The following is a 23437-nucleotide window of genomic DNA, read 5'->3' as shown; positions in this document are numbered from 1 at the left end:
TTTATGGAAAAACGAAAGTGGAAAATGCTGATGCAATCAGCAACGATAGTTGAGTTTGATTTCCAACATGTAGAATGAATTTTCCAGGGGAAAAAGAATGTTGTCGCAGGTTTCACGTTTTTCACGACAGTCGTAGATCTATTTTATTCTGTAGCCGAAATAAATGATTCTTTTATTTTTCTTGATACTTAACGCGTCCTGAGGAAGAAAAAGATACATCTTAAAAGGATTTAAATTCTATTATAGCTAAGGGGATATTTATCTGTTATCTCTGGATATTTAATTTTTCTTTGTGAATATTATGCATAGACTTTGTTTTTTTTATTCCTTTTTAAATTTTTTGTTGGACGATATTTTTGAAAGAAAGGTCCAGAACCCGTTCAAGGCGAACTACATGCCTCTATAAATATCTATCAATTAACTATCCGATATTTCATCTACAAAACAAGATGAAACAATCACCTTTATTGCATCATAATCGATTCATTTGTAACGAGATATTTTCTATTTCGAAAATATATTTCTTTGCGGTGACGTCAATGAAGCGCCAAAAAATATCAAGAAATGTGCCTCGTAAAACGGAAACACAGTGCATTTTGTCGAATGTTAGTCGCAAGTATTTATTTTGCATAAAAATGTATATGAAGAAATAACGATAATTTTATTTTTTTTAACTTTTTTATTTATTTATATCTTGATTAAGGACTTAGGAAATACCTTAAATAACAAAATCGCGGTGACATAAAGAAAAGAAAATCTTTACGATCCTTATGATGCATACTATTTCTTTGTATTTGGAATAAAAAAGATTTTTATATCGATAGGTTAATTAGATCAGCATTAAAACGTAGAATATTGTTCGTATCGATTGCACGCTCGTAAAAGAAAGAAAAGATAAAACAGGTGAAACGGGGCAACAAAATTCAATCATGGAACAATTAACCGTGGATTAAGAGATCAAACGGACTGCAGTTTCTACTTATATGTTTCAAAATGTCGTGTTCCGGCATGGAAAAAAACAACACATCTACATATAACTTCATTCGATATCCTTCGAATATAATGTTACATTCGTGCTAGGCCATATTCCATTTCTACCATTTCGTTGCAAAACTACCTAGGTGTTTCGTTACGTTATACTACCGCATTAAATAACAGCCAATCGACAATTGTTTCCTATAAATTCTTCACGACGGTGAATGAAAGAGAGATCAAAGCAAATCGTCGTACAATATGACCATTTTGCACGCAATGCGCACCCTCACACGCTTTCTTGAGAATAAAAGAAAATATAGATTATGAACAACAAGAAACAAATTCATAATTTTGCAAGTGCATTATGTTTGAGAATTGGCTACCCTTAAAAATATCATTATTGAATATTTCTATGAATAACGTAATTTTGAAAATTTCTGCATTATACATTCTATTTCATTCACTTACATTAAAATCTAATGATTAAACGGATTAACATATCGTTGGTTTGCTTGAAAAATAATATCTCAAAAATCATCATATTTGAAATTAACTCTAAAATTGAGGTACTTTTTTAGGACGGAAATAATTACTTAATAAAATTATGCTATTTAACAAGAAGAATTTGACAATTCAAGAATTATTTAATAGTAAATAATACGCATAAACGATATTTTATCAAAGACATTCGAAATCTAACTTAAAGAGTAAACAAATACACATAGGTGAGTAACTAATAGTTACTTAAATCTAATATTTCAAATAGATTTCCTAAAAAATTTACTTCTTTACCTGCTACATTCTTTGAACAAACCAGCAATATGTGATATATGTAATACATCTTTTTATAATTCAAGATAATTCCATATTAAAAAATATACAAACGCAATAAATAAATTTATAACGATACCTGTTATAGTATACTTGAGAAAATTCGCGCGTAGAATTCGAATGATAGTGCTGCCACCTGACAAAGGCTGAAGACGTTTCACGTCGTCTCAGCACCACTTTAATTTGTCGAAGTGAGTAAATCAAAAGTAAATCGCGACGTTTCGATAAAAGTTACTCGAGAATATTTTAACTTTTTTCCCTGGTCAATAGAAACCGTGGTAATGCAAACGTGTTTACGGCAGTGGAACGTAAAGTGTACAATTGTTTAAGCAATTCTGATTTTGTTCTTCGGTATGTCAGAAGGCGAGGCTACAGCATCGCAGAAGAAACAGCAGCCATTTCAGCAACAGCCACAACTTGGAATAGGCTCAATGGCGAATATGGCATGGCAATATCCCTCGCCAAACAATATCCACAACATGTTTCCCCCATATTCAGGGTAATTATCAGCTACATCGATTTAACCACAAAATTATTGTTCCACTATTGAAAATAACGCTATATTTCAATACGAAGTATCTTATATGCATTTTAGGAACAACGTATTATGCACGTAATGTTCGATGATTTCATATAATCTTCTTAATTTACAATTCTTTTTATATTTCTGTTTTCATTTGCATTTGAACTAACATAAAACAGCTATCGATCGAATAATGAATGGATAAGGAACATTTAGGAAATAAGTATTGTAATATAATACATATTAACGTGAATAAAAGACGCTTTGTAATGACCTAATTTTAGATTAACATACATAATATAAGTAATTTGGAATAATAATAAATTATTTATTTTAGTAAATAAGATACACCACAATACAAGTAGATACTAAATAAAAGTTTAAAAACTCTTTGTATGATACTTTTTATTTTAATATTTGGAAATTTTTAAAGTTATGATGAAGCTAATAATAAACCTTTTGCAATATTAAGCGCTTCAGTTGCATATATTGATAGGTGTATTTATGTTTTTTATAGGCAGTTATATGGACCAGGATATCAAGGTGTACCTCATCAAGGACAAACATTTAGCTACTATCATGCAATGATGCCAGGATATGGACAACCTTTTACTCCACAGCAGATGCAACAGCAGCAGCAGCACCAACAACAGCAGCAACAACAGCAGCAGCAGCAGCAGCCACAACAGGACAACAATCAAGGAAAACAGTTACATCAGCAGCCACCAGTACCTGGAACCCCCATGTCTTTGGATGATGATTCTGAACTTCCTCCTTTACCTCCTGGACCACCCCCATCAGTACAGACATCTCAACAACACAATAATCAAATACAACCATCTATGCAGCCTCATCCAGGGTACATGTACAATGCTTTTCCATATGGTACTTGGAATGGCATGCACAATGATATGTCTCGTGAGTTTTTTTCTTAAATAGAAAGTATCAGAGAAAGTGTACTTTTATTTAATGTATATGTCGGAGATGAAAGAACATCGGGATTTCCCGGCTGGAATGTTGGGAAAAACTCCAATACCCTAGTCCAGACTTTTACTATAGTTACACTTAAGTAATAAAAATAAGCAATAGTTCTAATGTTTCAATCTGGCTTATGACGATGGGTTCGAGCTCTAAGTGACATAGCGGATCACTAGACGTAGCCATGGTCATGGGAGGGACGTGTACCTGACAAAGGTATGGAATGATTATATGGCCCTCATTAAGAACAAAGATTGACCCAAGAAGTGGGGACAGGAGTATATAAGGGCAGTTTCATGTTGAATCGGGGGAGTTAGGCAGATAGTTAGTGAGTCGTTGGGCGCATTGCTTATTGAGTTATTGAGACAATTATCCGCATCATGCAGTACGTTGGTAATCGTCATCCCATGGACCATGAATTCGTTATTGAACCGGAACTCGTTGTCACCATCATCTTTACCATCCTATCGCTGCGATTACTCATAGCCTCTTGTAGTGTCCACATTTAACATTACAATCAACATTACACATTCAACATTACACATGTAACAATCAACATTAGCTACATCCGCAATGGTAAATTAAGTATAGAATCATCGAACGTCCATAATTCCAATCCTTCTCCGACATATATAAGATAATACTTGTTTTCATCTTTTTTTTTTTTTTTTTTCAGAATACAATAATCAAATTCGTTTCAACGTATATAACAAAAAGAATGGTTTGGCTTTTCTCTCTCCATCTGGCAATAGTGGAGCTGCGAAGAGAAAACGTAAGCGGAATAAAAATTTAGCAGCTCAGTTCAACAATAGCTTTCAGGCAAACAGTCCAACAACGAATTTTGTACCGGGTCCCAATCTAAAGACCGAACTACCACCTTTACCTCCTGCACAGTGTGAAATAGTGGCTCCTCCTCCACCAACTGAAGAATCCCCTGCTCCTACTACACCTGCTATCACAACTGTTAATAATACAATTCCTAGTGCTGGTACACCAGCGGTAGGTACACCCTCTATCGTGACAAATCCCAGCCCAGTCGGTGATTGGCCTGACAGTTTGAAGAACTATGTAAACAGGTGTTATGAAAAATGCAAAACAGCAGTAGACAAGGATCAAGTTGAGATTATATTAAAGGGAAAGATTACGCGTGCAGCGAACGACGGCTCGCTTTGGGTAAAAGACTGGGACCAAGAACCATTGCCTAGCATTCATAGTGAACGTATGACTATGACAATAAAGCCTCAAAAACCGGCCTTGAAATTAAACAATTTGCCAAATCCGCTGATGAATGCACAGGGAGGCTTGCGCAAGCCAGGTCTCTCCACTTCTCTTGGGGCTCGGCTTGGCGCGCGTCTCTCTGTGAATTACAAACGGTCAAGGTCGAGGTCGAGGACTAGATCAAGATCAAGATCCAGATCGAGATCAAAGTCCAGGTCGAGGTCGAGGTCAAGATCGAAGTCAAGGTCGCGTTCGAATACACGTAGCCCACCATCACGAAAGTACAGGCGTAGTACATCATCGTCGTCGAACGTTAGTGATCGGGAACACGATTATAAATCGTTAAAAACGAAAAAATCTACTAAAAACAAACTGAGTCACAGCAGCAAGAAAACAAAGAAGACTAAACAGATGAAATCACATTTCTATTCAGAATTTGGTTTAGCTACAGGAAACACTGAGGAATTAGGATCTAAGGAGAAATTACAACAACGTGCTGCAAGATTTAACGATACTATTTCCAGGACAGCCAACAATGGTGTTAAAGATGACTCATCTACAGACTTTGATTTTACCGGACTTCACATTGTCGGACTATGCAAAGACATAGAGAAACCTTATTTACGTTTAACATCTGTAAGATTTCTGTCACCGATTAAATTCATTTCAAATCGGTTTGTAGAATTTACCAAAATACTCCTTACTTTTATATTATAGGCTCCAGCTCCCTCCGCCGTTCGACCGGTAAGTGTACTCCAAAATTCTTTGGCACATGTCAAGAAACGCTGGGTGGCTGATCAGGACTATAGATATGCTTGTGATCAACTTAAATCTATTCGTCAAGATCTTACCGTCCAAGGTATTCGAGATGCATTTACAGTCCACGTGTATGAAACACACGCCCGTGTCGCTCTAGAGAAAGGAGATCATGAAGAATTCAACCAGTGCCAGACTCAGTTACGGATGTTGTATCAAGACGTCGGCGGAGAAAATCGATGTGAATTTATTGCATACAGAATATTGTATTATATTTTCACAAGAAATACTCAAGGTTTTTCATTATTTTATTATGCGTATAATTATGTAACATTACCAGTGTAATATTCTTTTTACATAAGAATAAGAAAATTAATACTTTTGTTACAGATTTAACGACGATTTTAGCAGCTTTATCAGTAGAAGACAAAAATGATGAGTGTATAAAACATGCGCTCAAAGTACGTTCAGCTTGGTGGTTGAAAAACTTCCATGCCTTTTTCAAACTGTACACTTCTGCCCCGAGAATGGCAGCCTTTTTAATGGATTGGTTTGTTGCAAGGGAACGCAAGAATGCATTGAAGAGCATGATAAAGTCGTACGTACTAGACTCTTTAGAAGTAATCATTTATATCTACTTGTCAAAATATCTTCAAACAATATTTTTCTATACAACATTTTTACAAAAATTAATCATGATGATGCTAAGAAATATAATGGATCAAAATATAACTAATTTCATATTAACAGGTACATTCAATTGGTAAACTGTTAGATAGCATTTAACTTTAAAGTATTATAATCTTATTTGACAATTTTTTTGCAATTTTTTATGACCAAAAAACGAATTTTTTTAATTTTTTAAACAATCTTCAAATATATTTTTATAAATAAATTTAACGGAAATATATATATATACGAAGGTACAAAAAGTAAGAAATAATTTATTTTTAGTTTTCGTGAGGACCAACATTATTTCATGTATATAATGGAACAAAGGAAGTGAAAGATTGCAAATAATTTTTTTAACAATTATAATTATACATAGATTTCTGTTACAGGACATCGTAGCTGAAAAATGACTAGTTTTGTTATTGTTTATTTTCATTGTATTATATATATTATATGTGTGTGTATATATACTTTGTGTGTGTGTCCATTGCAAGATTATCTAACGATACATTTCTTCTGCTGTTTAGCTACCGGCAAAATTTGGCGGTTGATTTCGTCGTAGCAGAATTGGCCTTTGAATCTTTGGACAAGTTTTATGAATTTGTCAATGAATTGGGGTTGGTTTATGCTGATCCTGAACAACATCTAATCGACTGCAAGACAAGCAGTGGTTCTGTAGGTGCTTGGTAAAAAAAGCAACTTCAATTTTTTTGGTGGAAGATATATAAACGAAAACCATTGTCGTGCACATTCATAGGCACAAATCTGTGTGTGTATATGCATATGTTTCCCGATTATATGCATATGTACACTTCACATACATATGCATATGCATGTGCATATATTTAACTACACATTGATCTGCTACTGATTCTTACCATCCCCTAATCATTGTTCTCTTCGTTGATCGACGCCACACAGTCGAGCAACAATTTGTAAATGAAAGTTTTCCCCGCAATAATTTGTACATATACGTATCTCAATCTCAGCCCCGGCGCAAGCGAAGAATTCACATACAGGCTGATGAATTGTACAAAAGAATTAGGATGACCGTTTTAAAGTCGTCTGCAACTACCTCAATAAAACTCGGTATGAAGCCGAGGCTCGTAGTAAATTACAGAAAGAGAGAGGAGACGATAGCAAATTATCTTCAGGAAACAAACACTTCTCGTTTGGTCAAAACTTCAAATTCCTTCGATCGCGATCGATCGATTCTCCAAAATTTGTTCATGTTATATATTATACGTGTTCTTACTCTTGTGTCTGATGATTCTAAGCGTCTTTTTCTAAATACTGTCCGCTGAAAGGAGTTGGGATTTTTTAACCACTAGCCAAATCTTTTGCTCTACACAAGAATCTACATCTTGTCGCCACTTGGAGAGGGAAACTTCGACATTTCGTATTGGGGATTCACAAGCACGCGTAAATAGAAATACAGTGATTGTTTCTATGATAGAAAATAGTAAGGAATTGGAATTAATGAACGTATTAAATATACGTAATCGCTATGAAGGGCTTTCCGGTAGGAAATGTATTGAGTTTAAAAGGATATTGGCATGTTCGACAACTCGTCGACGAAGAAGGAAGAGAAAGGAAGTCGGAAAGATCTCAAGTTCGGTTCGGCGGTTCAAGAACGGCTCGGTGGTAATAGCCACACGAAACATCTGTACAAAGGGAAAGAGAAAATATTCGACTTAACGTGTTCAACCATCGAATTATAGGAACTTCGAACGGAACAAATACATATTGGCATCTCATGCCATTCTCGCGTGTGAAGAGTGATTATTTTTATCTTTTTAAATATTTATCGCAGGACAATGTTTTTTTCCTTAATAGTCTATTATCAATTCTCAAGTGTCGAGAATTTCGTCTCCATATTTGATTCAAAACAGGAATGCAAGGATATATTAAATGAGAGAAGACGGACATTTTTCATTGTACGATCACCTGCGAATATAGTGTTGTACGTAATAAATTATTTAATTTTCGGATATTATATTACTTCTTAATCTAATGTTATGTTAGAGACCTAATAGATTTAAATTAAATGCAAATCGTGATTTTACTACTAATAAATACAAAATTTATTATATGTGTATTTCATGTTTCAACTACTAAACCACAAATAATTACTTACTAAATTCTGTAACCTTTTTTCTCGACATCGTTAAAAATTATGAAGATATTAATACGGCAGTCAATATGTAAATCTGTTTCCAATCATAAATGGAAGTAATCATATTTTACACGATTCACAATGAATCCTCTTCAGTCATTCAGATCTTTTGATGTGTTCTTTTATCTCAAGAAGATTTATCTGATGACTAAAAAGTAAGATCTCTTTGGTGTAACTGTTCTCTGTGTATTTATTAAATTTCTACACAGAGACAATGAAGTTATATCAATATTGCGTGCTGTCACGCAATTTATATTGCAATTATATTTATCACAATAACATAATGTTTATTTCACCATAAAAATGAAATAATATATATAAAATTTATTTCAATTACACGGAAAAGTAAAACTTTTATTATGTGATACAAGAACGTAAATGCTCAGAGAAAATTATATAAACGCCAAAGTAAATATTTCATTAGAAAAAATACAGATTTGTTGCAATTATTTGTTACATTGTAAATACGGAAATTGCATATAAAATATATTTTTCTAAGTTAGTTTCCTGACAATTAAAACATGTTCTTTTTATTGATTTTACAATATCCGTTTACAATGCGATATAGTATGAGCAATCAATGCAGTTATTTAATGCGAAGTTTTTTCAATCGGTTCGGTTTTTGTGCACAAGTCGCCAATAAAATTGTGCGATGTTACAGCTAAGTTTTAGTTTTTTAATTCATTGTTACACAAATATTTAAATTAAATATGTTTTTTTATATAGATACATATATTTTTTTCAAATCATACACAAGCATGTGTATAAATTAACCACGTCGTGAAATGCATATAATAATCCTAGCTATCTCACATATCGTAAAAACTATTAAACTCATTTTAAGTCCAACAAAATAAATAAAAACAGTATCGTAATGGAAATTGAAACCGAAAATTCAATAATGAAACAACATTTTGTTTTATTCATTCCACCAAACATCGTCAAAAAATTTTGTGAAATGGAGCATATATTTATCGAATTTTTTCAAATGTTTTCACGGATTTCGTACATTCTCGGAAAATATGTTCGTGTAAAAGTGGCTAAAATTCGACCTCTATATCGCAGCATTGCGAATTACAAAGTGCGTAATAACTTGATGTATCACGACATTTCTAATTATTTAGTTTGTGTTTTAAGAATTATATATGTCGTTGCAGAAGCATGTGTTAATTGCATACATTGATAAAATGAGCATAAAAACTACTTATGTAACAAATACAATGACAAAAAAATAACACTACGCACAAAGTTTTAAAAGAATTGCTCGAGCTATATTTATTTAACTATCTAATAATAATACAACTACTTTATTGATTTATAAAGAGAATAAAATACTTTAGATCTTCAATTCCAAATCTATTAAAATTTAGACTAAAAAAATACAACATTGTATAAAATGATATCAAGTTGTTTTCATGCCACATCATATAATTTTAACAGACAGTCGTGCATAATTCAACATATATAATTCTTAACACAAGTATTGTTAGCCGAAACAGTACGGTTATTACTTACGCTATTACTCAAATAAAAAATGTTAATATTGAAACGTACTTTCATGAAAAGAAACCAGGGTGGCTGATAATGTCACTGGTACGGCAATTTATACGGATAGGGACACGAAACTGTTATACTGGGTGATGTTGCGTTTCAAAATATCCGCGCACGGACCTAAAACTCGCTCGAATCTTGCTCGGTCGAGTTTCACACATTTTAAAGGGCCTCGCGCCACGACAGTCGCTGCTCTCGGCCTGTCCAATAGCAATGCAATTTCACCTATAATAAATAGGACATTGTTGTTGAGACAATATTCAAAATTCTTTTTTCACTCATCCCTCTACTTTTCTCTCTACTCTATTATCATTACATTGCATAACTAATAATGATCATTCGGAAGAACGAGAACGTACCGAAATAATCAGATGGTCCTAAACGACCGACTTCCGCTAATTCTTCACCCTCTGAACGTTGCTGTAAAACAACAGCTGTGCCTTCGACGATTATGTAAAAATCTTCACCCGGTTCACCCTGCCGAACTATTGTCTCACCATCGTCAAATGCCACCGGTTCTAAAGCATCGGCTACTGTGAGCCGTTCCCACTTATCCAAAGATTCTAAAAATAATAGCAATTTTATACAATAAGAATCAGTGATTCTGGCACGTTCTTATGAAACATGAAACGTTAGTTACCCAAAATTGAAACTCTGGAAAGGAACTCCTCATACATCTTTCGTTTCCTTATTGTAGAGCCCATGAGAATTCTGCGATATGAATCTCTATCGATACCCCATAATTTAACATCGGTCTTTGCTCGAACAGTCGCAGCACGTGGAGTCCCATATATCAACGCAAGTTCACCGAAACTTCCACCTTCTCCTATGGTCGTGGCTAGTTCACCATTGACAAAGATTTCGACCTCTCCTTGATCGATTACATAAAAGTTGTCACCTTCGTCGCCTATTAATGTATAACAAAAAATATTCGACGTAAGCTAGTTTCGCTTAACAATTCTCTCGGCGATTGATAATTAAACCTAATACTATTTTTAGCACCTTGACGAATAATTGCCTCTCCGGGCAAAAACGTGACAGGAAACATGGCGTCAAATATATCAGAACGTTCGTTCTCGTCGAGATGAGCGAAGAGGACATTTTTTGCGATGGCTTTACTCAAGGCAGCCATTGTTTTGTAATCCTTGGGCACAACTTTTTTAACATAACTTGTCGCATCTTCTTCAGAGACCGGCTCCGCGGAGATGCCTCCTCTTCGCCTCGGAACTTGAGGACCTTGCTGTCCAGCGGGTATGTCCTCGGTATCCTCTGGACTGGTCGCAATCTGTTGCTTAGCATCGTGAGCCTGCTCCTGAAATCAAAAAGCGAAAGTCGATCAATTTCATCGAGATGATAACCAATGACATTACGTTCAACAAACGTTACGCAACGTATGTATCTAGGCTTTTGCTAACAGGAATTAGGTTACCGGAGAAACCATCTTTTGAGCTTGGTGATTCTCGAAACTCGATCCAAGAGGGGAAAAAAGAAATGTAATATAAATTTACTCTTGAATGATATTCAGAGAAGGTGAAAATACTTGATTACTCGATCAAGCGATGGTTTCATTTTTGTACCTATTTTATTTGTTTACATTTACGGGTAATTAAAGAACATTATCGATCATAAGATTCAACACTATTCACGTATTTTGCTCTACTTGCCTGTTGCACCATGTCGAAAGCTGATGATCTTCTAGGTGTTTTGCAATTACTATCTTCGATCCTATATGCAATCGATCGATGCTCTTTTTTAAAACCAACAAAAAAAAACTTGTTTTCGCTTGCGTTATTTATTTATTCCAAAACGAACGACACAACCCTGAAAGAGTCACGTAAGAAAAACAAGCCGCTTTTATAAGTCAATTTTGCTTAGACATGCGCAACACACGATATTGTGCCCTTCCTTTAATGAAATCATGTACTCTTAATTTCCTAGGTATATACGTATGTATATGCTAAAAACATGGGTAACTTATACTGGCTGGATCACAGCAAATGTTATGTAAAGTCATTTTTTCCACAGCAACTACTTTCATATGCCAACAAGGTTCTTCTTTTTTTTCACTCTTTCTGTAGTTAATACAAACACCTTATGTGGCAAATGATAAATAATGTATTTTATTTTTATCATTTGCACGTCTTTGCCATGAGAAACAACATCAAATCTATCGATCCAAAAATTATTTCATTACAATGACAAAGGGCAACGGGATATATCTGAGAGATAAAGAAGCCAACACTTGGTACTTTTTAAAATGAATTCTGTAAGAAATAGAGAAGATTACAAATTCCCATAATTGTATACGTCTGTACTTAGGTATCGCTCCCTATCTACCAAAAGTAAACCGATTATTGTAAAATTATATAAGCCTTTGGATGAAATATTATTATACGGTCTATGGACGATGAACATCGATAAAAAGGTAAACAAATAATGCCATAGGTCACTTGATGTTTTTGCAGATGAGTGCCTCCTCGTAAATGCGTAATATAAGACGAAAACATTGTACCAATTGTCGATACCACACGATTTTTATACTGTTTAGAGTCGGATTAATTTCACCGTTATACATATATTTTATTAAAATTTAATAGCAATTAAGAAGAAAGATTTTTTGAATATCAATAACAATTGACTAGAAACAGAAAAATAAATTGAGAATCATTCGTCTTTTCGCAATACTCAGTTTAGTTCGTTAAATCATAATATTTAGAATGATTACGCCTTTGCAATGAAAAAATGCCAACTTATACCAAATAAATATTATTAGCGAAATTATTGTTCTAATTGGTTATAAGAAATCTTTTTCTTCAAAAATGAAGTATGATTTATTATATTATTATTCTTTTTCTTTGTATCAATCGCCTCTATTATATTCATACAATACATATCAAATTCGTCAACATTAATTCATAATAGCATCTATTTGCATATTCATTTATTTCACTATATTTTATTAATTGATCATAAGTTACATTAAACGAACAAAATTTTTCTAATAAAAAATAGTTAATATAAAATGTTATAGCTTAAACAAACAGAACTGTTATTAATAAAAATATTTAATATAAAATGCAATTAAAAATAAGACAGATATTCTAAAAAAAGAAATAGCGCGCACGTGTGTGTGTGTGTACATGTCATATTTAAAATACTCTTTTATGAATGTACATGAATTCCAAATTAACAGTGTATTATCGCACACGAAAGAACAATAAAATAATGAAGATTAGTTGGTCAGTGATCCTAGCACGTGCTGGACTGGCATTCATTTGACTTTCGAACAATAAAATATCACGTGTGTTATATTATAAAGAAAAAAGGTTCACAAATATGCCATCCGATTATTTTTAATAAGCTGTGATGAAATTCCATGGATATCTCACATTTATTTCTTTGCAATAATTACATAATAGAAATTGCAAAATATTATATCAGTCAATTCCATTGTGCGCAGTAAAGACTCTTAATAATCATTATAGCAAAGCGATTTAACTTCAGTGAATATCCGAAGCATAAACTTTAGATTGCCTCTTGCTCAGTAAATAACACATTCAAGAATCAAGAAGTTATATGGAGAGATATTAGAACGCATAAAATGCACGCATGAATAATGATGGATATTTGAATCTCATTTTTGAAGCAATTTGAAGTTTTCTATACTATAAAAATTAGAACCACTTCGAATGTAATTCGATGCTTAAAACTGATGCAAATTTTGGTAAGTTTTGAATCGTGATACGCTAGAATTCCATTAGATCAGACTCTTCAAAGTTTCAATAAATTTTGGGAACTTACTGGATATTCGATATCTTATATAATATTTCATAAATTTTAAATATAAATAAAATATAATATAAGAAATTGTAAATATAATTTATCGAAGATATAAAACATCGAATACTCGCGAAAATTTCCAGTCTTTGCAGTTCTTCAATGCCTATCAAAACTCTCAAGGCATATCCGAACTTTAAGGACTCGAGATCTATCAAGACTCACGATTCAAGATTTACCAACACTTTTAAAAGTTGAAGTATCGAATCATACGCGGCAAATGATTCGAAGTGTGCATATGTGCATATTTGATGCGATTCGAAGTGTTTCAGAATTCATCACTACGCATAAATCTTGTAAAAGATCGGATATTCGCGATCGTACCTCGTACATTATTTGTCGATATTACTTGATATTCAATACACGTGCACACGTAATTTTTACCCGATTACGCGTATATTCTTTAACACTCGTCGTCTCACAGCCAAATAATTGTATCACAAAAGTAAAGTTTCTCTTAGTGGTTGGCAAGCGAAAGAGAGTAATGCACAAATCACGGCCACAATGGTTGCTGATCGCACGCTACCACGTCTACCGCGCGCCGCTTCGGAATTTTCTAAGGTCTCGCCAAATTCGATTAATGCGACACGATCTTTCGTTGTAGTTGATATAAAGTCGACGCCGCATGCCAGATGGTAAATATACCATATGATGTGCGTCGAATTTTCGTTGATTCAGAATCAGATTGATATGGGTAACTCATTGACAGATGAGGATTCAATGGATAACAACAATACTTCCGGCGTTGCCTGATTAAAACGCATTGTCGTAGCGCGCTTCGCACATTTTCTAGGACAACACGTTACACCGCTTTCATCGTTGTTGGCTAAGGTTGCGCGCTTCGTTATATTTCGAGCATGTGCTATATTTAGAGCAGCCCCTACAATTGCACATACCTCGTCTCTTTCGATACGTGTATACATCCGCGGCGATAGGAACCGATGACGAGCATCTTATTTTGTGACTCATATTTCCACGTTGGATGTACATATTTGTTTAATGATCGCGTAATTCACTCAGAAATGGAAAACGTTATCGATCATTTTCTGCTATGTAGTGCTGCTGCGACGCAGTAAGAGGAGGGAACTCGGCTAAATGTCCTGCCGTTGTTTACGAAGATACGAAAATCTTAATGTCAAGGATAATGCTGTAGAACTCCAAGGAAAAATATATGTATTATTCAGGACTGCTATGTAAGATACGGCTGCGTAAAGACATTCCGTTTTTCATTGCAAATGAAAAGACAAACTAAAGAAAACGATAATATCAACCGTACAAATGCTAGATATAATTGTTGACAAAAGTAACGGAATTAAGGTTCTTATGACTGGTAATATTGAACGCTATCCCCACCACTGGCTAGTATCCCCCACCGAAAGAAACTAGCGAAGTGGACGCGTTTAAATAAATACATTTGGCGCCAAGTATGTAATTCAAATTAACTTATTAGTCTGATGCGAATCAAATCATTGACAAACATATTATATATACGTTTTTCATTTTCCTATCAGAGCGTTTTACTTCTCACTAACTACCTTTGATACCCTTATAATACAAGGTCAGTCGTTTGTAGAGCCCTTCCTTCGCTGATTATTTATCGCTATTTACCAACGATCTAAATCACATCACAGCAGTTAAGGCTTAAAAAGTAGATGTTTATATAATATTTTTTACGTAAATCTCAAAATTAAGTATTATGATCGCGAACGATAAACGATTCGAATTTTATATCATATTTTAAGTTATACGCAACGGCAAACTTTTGAACGGTTGCTTGTTTAGTTAAAAATACTTCACAGTCTCCGGCATTTATTACAATGTTAAAAATTATGTGTGCATTCAACATAGAATCTTTTTCCAAAAAACATTGATGTTAGAATACAGTATTTTAGAAAAATAGATAAATTAATATAGAAAATCAAAAAGTATGTAAGATTAAATGCAAGTGCTAATGATTAAATGGCATAAGAAAAGAAATTTAATGATTATGATATTGTTTCCAAATATGTAACGACTAAATACCTATTATATAAAATGGATTTGCATTACGTAATGAATAGACTCATTAATTGAACATAATTCTTTTATTTTTTAAAATACTGATATTAATTGTTCTAATGACTAATTATATAGAATAATATCCCAGCAAATGTTATTTGTAAACCTCCTAATATATAAAGTGACATTTAAAGAGTTATGTATATGCTATGTGTGTACCATTCTATTTGTATTGATCAAGATAACTTTTTGATAATACTACAGACTCTATGAAAGTACCATTAACATTGGCAATTCTGTATTAATAAAATCAAGTAATTAATATTGATTTGTGTAGATATTATTTTGTCTTATCTGTCCTTGTACAGTTCCATTTATTCTCTTATCTGTCCTTTGACAGATCTTTACTGCACACATGCAGCTTAGCATTTTAATTGATATTTTTTTTCAACTTTGTATAATCACAATATGAATAGTTATCTGAACAATAAAAGAAAATACATAAAAAATAACTAGTGAACAACATCAGTAGTTTATTAGTAGTGATGAAACCAGTAAAGAATAATGAATCTGAGGTTATTTTAGCAGAACATGATTCAATACGTACCCGTTCCAGTTTTTGAAAGTATTCTCTCAAGAATGATATGGGATTTTCAGGACGCCCCACACACAGCTGCACTATACAGTCTTTTAAAACTTGTTGAATATTGTGTCTCTGTACGTATTCCTCGCACTCTCTTAAACTTTGCTCTTCCTCAAGATTCGCCGCCATATTGATGCACAAGTTGACACTTTATAGCAAATACCTATTCAACAATTCCGTTCTTGACATAAATATTGCGAATATATCAGTTTTCATTTGATAATTCAATCTATTTTATATAAAGAATTTTAAAATATCTTTCACATGGTTATTTATCTATGTTATTCATTGTACGATGCATAGTAGACAATCGTGTTTTTTCGGGATTTTAATTCAATAAAGAATGACTGCCGCTAAATATGAATTCGAATTTATTGTTTCCCCTTGAAAAATATAAAAGTACAAGAAATAACTATGACTGATGATATTTCAGATACATTCGAAAATTAAAGATACATTTTCTGTTGTTTCATTCTTGTTCTGATAAAAATATGTCTGTAATCGTTTGAAATAAGATTTAAATAAATACGATCACTACCTAATTAATATATGTAAAACTTAGAAATAAATAAATTGATCTTTTGTTGAAATTTGATACAAAAAATTTTCAATCTCATATGAGTAAAGCATATAGTCTAAAAGTTAAGTATAAAAAAATAATTAATGAAACTTGATTGTACAAAAAAGTAGAAATTCGACATTATTAAATTTGATTGCAATACAAATTCTGAAAAAAACTTATTTGAATATTTAAAAAACAAACTGTAATTAACAGCATGTAATATGATCGGGTGATAGGAATTTAGAAAATATTTCAAGTTTATATTTTTAACTTCTAACAATAATATATTTTAAAACATATTGTCAATAGGTGGATAGACATTATAACATATAAACTATATTTTAAAATATAAGATAAGAATGTTTTTTCTGCTCTTAGCAGTTATATTTCTGTAATCCCATATCAATGATGTCATTTTGGAAAAGATTTTTTCTGGCATTTAATGAAAACTGAGGAGAAATGGGATTTCAGAATTAACAGTTTCAAACTGAAGTCTTATCATTTAGAAAATGTATGGCCATGTTTCTCTATATACACTGATATTTGTGTCTAGCACAGAATGATTTCAAATACTTATGCAAATGCCAATGCATTGTAGAATCCTCTAAAATATTATAATATTGTGCAAGCTCATTAAATGCAATACAATACTTTATTGTAATAAATAATTTAAAAAAATTATAATACAAATCTTGTGTTATTTCAACTTAAAATTTACAACATCGCATATATTTAACATACTCTATACATTTATTCATAAATAAATACTTATTATGATCTTTAAAAAATTACAAATTTTCACATGGGGGATTCTCCAATGATCTCATTTGAAAATGTAGTTTTTAAAACAATGATTCATAACAAATAAATACATTATGCTTAACTCTCGCAGTTTAATTTCATGTCTTGCTTATTTCATCTATTTAATCTAGTTGTGCAGTTTTTTTTTTAATAATAATCTAAATTTAACTATAGAATGCACGCGATGCATGTGTACAATAAAAAAACAGGAGTATCATAGAATATTGCAACATATTCTACACTTGGTAATTACAGTTGCTTAGGAATAATTACAATTGTTTTAAGGATGTATTGACTCGTATTGGAAATACTTTTATGTTTTTTCAAATATTACACTTTTATTAAATTGCGAGTCTAACAAGTGATTGCCTACAAACAATACTTCCCTGTATTCTCGTTTCTTTGGACTATTTCGTCTCTTTCTCTAACAGCATTAAAAATTATCAAAATTCACCGCAATGCTTCTGTAATTAAATTCAGCAATAAGTTTTACTTAATCCCTAAATTGTATTATTGTTCAATATTATATGCATATGGTCGTTTCTTAAATGAACATGAAAAACATAACATAGCATAAAAGATAAAAAAACTCCAAATTACAAAACATATTATGAAACATTTGAATATAATAATGTAATCTTTCTAGAGTGCCTTTTAATGATAAACCATTATAGTATCTAAAATTCTGACCATGGTAACGCTCTGATAATATAATAAGAATAAAATAAACAAGATTAATTTTAAATAATAATGCTCTTTTGCATAATTGCTATTGTATTATATATATTAATATAGGCACTTTCTACAAGTAACTGGAGACCTTTAAAATGTGCAATAAAAATGAAATTTTCAACAACTTTCTTATTATTAAAATCCATTTCTATGTAGGTGCTAAAAATATGTCTTTTTTAAAATAGTAAATTAACTAAGAAAGTCGAATAACTAATTGATAAATAGAATATACTTATACATATAGTTGTAAGCACACATAGTTTTATTAGTTTTTTGAGACGGTTATGATAAAATTCTCATAATATCTTAACTATAAAAATCGTGTATCATGGTTAATACAAAGTGCATTTTGTAATCTAAACAGCATTTGTTTTGTTTCTTCATTCATTATACATTTATTGCTCTAAATAGATTTGCAAATTGATAGATTAATTGCACAAGGTGTGATACTTGTTCCAAAAGTTACTTTAATGTACTTGGTAACATTATAGCTTTTAAATGTGATGAAGGAGAATGAAGTTCTGCGATGTAATAAGAAACTCTCATACAATAGAATTCTCATGTAGAAAAAATAAAAAATATTCGACAAACGAAGCTTAAAATATTGGAACTATCTTTTTTAAATTAATGTTGTATGCACAAATCAAAATTCATATAAAAATGCACTGCTAAAATTTAAAAAGAGATAATTAGCAATTTAATTACTTACAAAGCTCATTCAGTGACAAGCTTCTACAATTCGTAATCTATCCTCCATCATTTATATATTTATAAATAAAATTTTTTAATAGATGGCCACCATGGTCTATTGTTACTACTTATTGCTATCAGATTATTACACCATGATTTTAATTCGCTCGGATAATACTGATTTGAAATTAATATCAGACTAATATAATCTTAAATGTCGGTTTTTAACATAAAATGAAGTTTTCTAATGTAATACATACTTGTTGGTATTAAATGCATAAGATTTGCTGTTCTAGAGAACTATTCAACATCGATGCTTAACTTATCAACTTTTTTAACTTATTAATTACATCTTGTTCATGGTTTTTAAGGCACCCGATATACATGAAAGGAAATTTGAATGTACAACTTATTGCTCAAGGGAGATTGCCTTATCACTGGAACTTAAAAATCATGAACGAGCGCGAGCTTTTTTTTAAATTCTGACATTTTTTTTCGTAATAAATGCAAAATATGACTGTTATATTAAAAAAATGTCATATAAAACGTTCCTAAAAGTAAAGCAATAATATCTGTATTTTATAATCGACCTAATCTATGAAGTATAAAAAATAAATAGCAGTGCTTAATTAATAGCAAGGTACATAATAACACGTATACATAAAATAACATAAAATACATAATATATATAAATAAAATAACTCAAGGCAATTAATATTGCTAACTATAAAAGTTCACCAATATTCCATACAAATAAAACTAGAAGCAGTAAAGTAAAACATTTATATAATTTCTTCAAAAATGATAAATATCTTTCTCAAAAATTGACTAGTACTTGACATATCTTTGATCTAATTTATTAACTAGAATATTTCTGTATGTTTATGCAAATATATGAATGTTGAATAGTGATCTATTTTCTTCTGTGATTTATTTGGCAATAATACTTACTTCGATTCTTACGGAGTTGTTGATGTTAAAAATGTTGGATCAACTGCAGCAACCTTTGCAGTTAAGAATGCATGCATACAGAACAATAAATTCTGCAACTGAGAACATTCCAATTCCTACAAAGAAAAAGAACGTAAGAAAATAAATTATTTTTACTTATGACAAATAAATACCTTTGTCTCAATAGCGATACTATCCAACTCTTGAAAATGTAACTTCAGTCTACTTTTTCCATCGTCGCTAGATCCTCTTAATTGTGAAAATTTATAACGCCATACAGTCTCTCCAATATCTTCATAAGAAAGTGTAAAACCTTGAGTCCATTCTAAGGTTAATCCTGCGCTCCTTCCATTAAAAGTAACAGGAAATGTTTTACTCTATAAGAGAAAATATATTATAATAGAAAATTCTATAAATAATTTCTAACGAAATACATAAAAGCTTATTACTAACTTTCAAATGTGTAACAGCTGAACACACTGCAGTATGCCATGCTGCCTCAACTCTTAAGAGTTCTTGTCTAGTTTCAACGCTTAGATATCGTGGAGGTTTACCCGGGCTTTGTGCTAAAAAGCAGTGCTGTCTTTCATCTACATTTTCGGACTCTCGCATTACACGAAACATTGTTTGATATACTTTAAAAGTTAATGCACATCGTGACCAATCTCCTATATTACACTAGAAATAAATCATAATATTTAGTTGTACAATATACACTGTTAATACTTTATTAATACTTACAGGGGGCGTTTCAAATAATAACAAATCGGGTCCTTTCAGTGCTAAAAATCTCGGTCTATAACTCTGCCATGGCTGATTACTATTGCTTACTGCTTCATTAACCCAGCCCATGTATTCTATACGTTCACCGACTCCAAAATTACGATTATATAATTTCATCTGAAAAATAATTATGTAAATTATAAACAAGTATATGGAAATTATAAATAAATGAACTTGGAATATTATGTTTTTCACCTGTAAATGTGTTAAACCTGTAATATTATCAGTTATATACTTTAACCATTGACTCAGAATAGCACTATCATCACAGTGTATTACACCAGTACGTGCACCATTTAATCCTCTTACTTCGAACGCATTTCTTCTTAACTTATCTGTTCCAAAGATGTATCTTGTCACATAAGCCATCATTAATGGAACTGGAATTACAAAAGATTATTAGCTCCCTTAAATAAATAAAGAAGAAACATATCATAAAACATTATTTCAACCTGTTATAACATCTATCCATTTCTTATATTGCATTGAAGTGACTGATGCATTTGAACTTTGTCTACTATGACCACATCTAGGACTACCACTTTGTCTGTTAGGTGATAACCATTCATCTTCTGAACCTCCATTTGCAACATTATCTAATTTCTCTTCTTTTTCTAAAAATTATATTAATGCAAATAATAAAGTGAAATGCAAAAGAAAATATTTTATATTATAAAATTGAATAAATCATATTTACCATTTTTTTGTAAAAATGGCTTTGCTGCACGATAATGTTTTACTGTCAAAACTACTATATCACCTGCATTTCTCAAAATGTTAACAGCATCATCATGATTACATGCAGTTATATATTCTCCATTTACTATAAAAAAATAAAATTATAACATTAAGTGATATGATTTCCACTGATATTTTAAATGTGGGTTTTACTTTGTAACACCATAGGTGAATAGCTAACATGGAACAATATTTCAAAGGAAGAAACCAATATTGACAGGTCTGACACAAATAGAATAAGCATTCAGGACTACCTATATACACAAATACAATTCTTATTGATGAAATATCTTTTCATAAAGAAATATCAAAGTTCATATCATTTACATCCATTAATTATAATAAAAAAATATTTAAAAATTATTTAATAATTTATATTTAATGATTACTGAACTTACCTTTAATAATTGCATCTCCTACAAATAGTTGACCACATTCATCAGCTGCCTGACCTTTATAAATTCTAGATATGAGTACAGGAAGTTTATGCTCTGCTCCTCCCTTTATGCTTAATCCTAATCCTCCAACTTTTTGTCTAGTGATTTGCACCATTCTCTCTTTAGCATCTAATGGTGGTTTATTATGATTTGCTGTCTGCTGAAAATCAGTATTACTTTTTATAAATTATACAAATAAGATAGTAATGACATAATATGATGATATTAAACTTTACCTCTAAATCTTCCCTTTGGAGCTTTAAAACTTCCATAGACAGATGTAAACGCATTGGTACTGACTTACTTTTTCCATCACTAACACTCACCATCCCTGTCCTCACCTTTTCAAAGAAAATAAATATTGAAATCTGATTTATTTGAATGAACATTAAATGAAGTAATTATCTTGAATTATATAAATATATATTAAAAGAGTTGTATACATTAAATTAAATTTTTATATACAAATCCTTCAAATCATATATTTCATATGTACAAATGATATATACATAAAAAACCATTATAAGCAGTTATATATATTACAGGAGTATGATAAAATATTAAACTCATCATTGATAAATTTAGAAAATCAATCCCAGTTTCCATTTGAATTACAAATATCCCTGTATATTAATTAATTAACTGTATCACTCAATTACTTTGTAAATATGCATTTTATTATATAGATATTCCCAAACAATTCACAATTGTTTATTTTTAACTTATAGTACCAAACTTTTTTGTATATCTTGATATTCAAACGACTATACAGTTGAAATAAAAAAGAATATGGAACAATATAATTTTTTAATATTATACTATTACATTTATAACATAAATAATTCCTAAAATTTCTTAAAAATTACGATTTTTTTATGACTCATCTATTTCATATTTATATTTCGTTATTTTAAAATAATAATAATCCAAAAATTAACGATAAAATTTGGCTGTGGAATAAGTATGTACTGCAGTATCCTCTTTTACATTAACAATGTTTCGATTTTAAAAAATTATCAGAAAAATACTAAATTATGTTTAAAATAACTAAGTATATTAACTGCTTACCTTCAGCTTCTGATCAATCTTCTCCTCGATCGGAGTACTCATTTTCGTTGCGTTGATTCTCATTATTTAATATAATTATGCAGCTCATACATACAAGCCCCCGTATTGCCAAACACAAATTTCCGGGGTTAACAAAGTTTCATAAATTGTTGATATAACAAGTAACATAGTTTTAAATGAATCGTTCGACACAATTACAAGTACTACTCGAACAATGAAAAGCCAAGATCATATTCTTATTGTTCTTATCAAAAAAAATTCACCAAAGTACTCGCAGAAGATATGCAATCAAGGACTCACGATATTTTAAAATCTGACAAATTTATCGAAAATCGTGATTTTTCAAACCATACCATCGTGACGTTTTAAAACGTTCGGTGAAGTAAAAACCCCGTTAACCGGGACGCAGAAAAATTGGAGTGGGCTAAAAGTAGCTAAAAGCCCGCGGCTGAGGCGCATCGATTTATACACTGCGACGCGCATCGATGGTACCTCGTTGGTTTTAAATCGCGGGAAA

The 23437-nt window shown here is 31.6% G+C and overlaps 3 protein-coding genes across 11 annotated transcripts; 1 reads left to right on the top strand and 2 right to left on the bottom strand.

Annotated features, from left to right (window-relative positions):
* Positions 1 to 1963: 1963 nt before the first annotated feature.
* LOC138183345 (leukocyte receptor cluster member 8 homolog) lies at positions 1964 to 7741 on the top strand. Of its 3 annotated transcripts, none has more exons than XM_069120114.1 (6): positions 1964 to 2084; positions 2167 to 2305; positions 2847 to 3247; positions 3984 to 5161; positions 5243 to 5576; positions 5672 to 6621. In XM_069120114.1, exons 2-6 carry the CDS (start codon positions 2238 to 2240, stop codon positions 6046 to 6048), a joined length of 2358 nt encoding a protein of 785 aa, XP_068976215.1. In that variant the 5' UTR covers positions 1964 to 2084; positions 2167 to 2237; the 3' UTR covers positions 6049 to 6621. The 3 variants fall into 3 exon arrangements, with proteins under 3 accessions (XP_068976215.1, XP_068976213.1, XP_068976214.1); XM_069120113.1 differs by having other exon boundaries at positions 1969 to 2305; positions 5672 to 5879; positions 6481 to 7741; XM_069120112.1 differs by having other exon boundaries at positions 1968 to 2305.
* Positions 7742 to 8438: 697 nt separating this feature from the next.
* On the bottom strand, positions 8439 to 16434 carry Pka-R1 (protein kinase, cAMP-dependent, regulatory subunit type 1). 5 transcript variants are annotated; one of them, XM_069120173.1, is made up of 6 exons: positions 13842 to 13993; positions 11345 to 11501; positions 10683 to 10992; positions 10321 to 10587; positions 10040 to 10243; positions 8439 to 9905 (listed from the first exon to the last, which is right to left on the bottom strand). In XM_069120173.1, the coding sequence occupies exons 2-6, from the start codon at positions 11354 to 11356 to the stop codon at positions 9733 to 9735; spliced, it is 966 nt and encodes a 321-aa protein (XP_068976274.1). In that variant the 5' UTR covers positions 11357 to 11501; positions 13842 to 13993; the 3' UTR covers positions 8439 to 9732. The 5 variants fall into 5 exon arrangements, with proteins under 5 accessions (XP_068976274.1, XP_068976276.1, XP_068976273.1 ...); XM_069120175.1 differs by having other exon boundaries at positions 11345 to 11405; XM_069120172.1 differs by lacking the exons at positions 11345 to 11501; positions 13842 to 13993 and adding an exon at positions 16123 to 16434.
* Positions 16435 to 16983: 549 nt separating this feature from the next.
* Positions 16984 to 23370, bottom strand: Syn2 (Syntrophin-like 2). Of its 3 annotated transcripts, XM_069119603.1 has the most exons (11): positions 22921 to 23370; positions 22089 to 22193; positions 21814 to 22012; positions 21375 to 21500; positions 21130 to 21291; positions 20873 to 21057; positions 20636 to 20794; positions 20348 to 20572; positions 20068 to 20271; positions 19895 to 20010; positions 16984 to 17985 (listed from the first exon to the last, which is right to left on the bottom strand). In XM_069119603.1, exons 1-10 carry the CDS (start codon positions 22981 to 22983, stop codon positions 19903 to 19905), a joined length of 1536 nt encoding a protein of 511 aa, XP_068975704.1. In that variant the 5' UTR covers positions 22984 to 23370; the 3' UTR covers positions 16984 to 17985; positions 19895 to 19902. The 3 variants fall into 3 exon arrangements, with proteins under 3 accessions (XP_068975704.1, XP_068975703.1, XP_068975705.1); XM_069119602.1 differs by having other exon boundaries at positions 16984 to 20010; positions 22921 to 23369; XM_069119604.1 differs by having other exon boundaries at positions 16984 to 20010; positions 21814 to 22009; positions 22921 to 23368.
* Positions 23371 to 23437: the final 67 nt, after the last annotated feature.

Source organism: Bombus flavifrons, chromosome 9, assembly GCF_040668555.2.
Source record: "Bombus flavifrons isolate JBK064 chromosome 9, iyBomFlav1_principal, whole genome shotgun sequence".
Classification (NCBI taxonomy): domain Eukaryota; kingdom Metazoa; phylum Arthropoda; class Insecta; order Hymenoptera; family Apidae; genus Bombus; species Bombus flavifrons.
This window is presented reverse-complemented; position numbering and strand designations above follow the sequence as displayed.

Excerpts from the sequence above, each read along its gene's own strand:
- Syn2 (XM_069119603.1), bottom strand. The coding sequence starts at position 22,983 with ATGAGAATCAACGCAACGAAAATGAGTACTCCGATCGAGGAGAAGATT. Across the intron at positions 21,058-21,129 it reads ATGGATAGATGTTATAACAG|TTCCATTAATGATGGCTTAT; the intron begins GTTGAAATAATG and ends TTGTAATTCCAG. Across the intron at positions 20,272-20,347 it reads CAGCTGTTACACATTTGAAA|AGTAAAACATTTCCTGTTAC; the intron begins GTTAGTAATAAG and ends TTTCTCTTATAG.
- LOC138183345 (XM_069120112.1), top strand. The coding sequence starts at position 2,160 with ATGTCAGAAGGCGAGGCTACAGCATCGCAGAAGAAACAGCAGCCATTT. Across the intron at positions 3,248-3,983 it reads CATGCACAATGATATGTCTC|AATACAATAATCAAATTCGT; the intron begins GTGAGTTTTTTT and ends TTTTTTTTTCAG. Across the intron at positions 5,162-5,242 it reads CTTATTTACGTTTAACATCT|GCTCCAGCTCCCTCCGCCGT; the intron begins GTAAGATTTCTG and ends TTTATATTATAG.
- Pka-R1 (XM_069120172.1), bottom strand. The coding sequence starts at position 16,287 with ATGGCGGCGAATCTTGAGGAAGAGCAAAGTTTAAGAGAGTGCGAGGAA. Across the intron at positions 10,588-10,682 it reads AGAGGCAATTATTCGTCAAG|GCGACGAAGGTGACAACTTT; the intron begins GTGCTAAAAATA and ends ATACATTAATAG. Across the intron at positions 10,244-10,320 it reads TTCCAGAGTTTCAATTTTGG|AATCTTTGGATAAGTGGGAA; the intron begins GTAACTAACGTT and ends TATTATTTTTAG.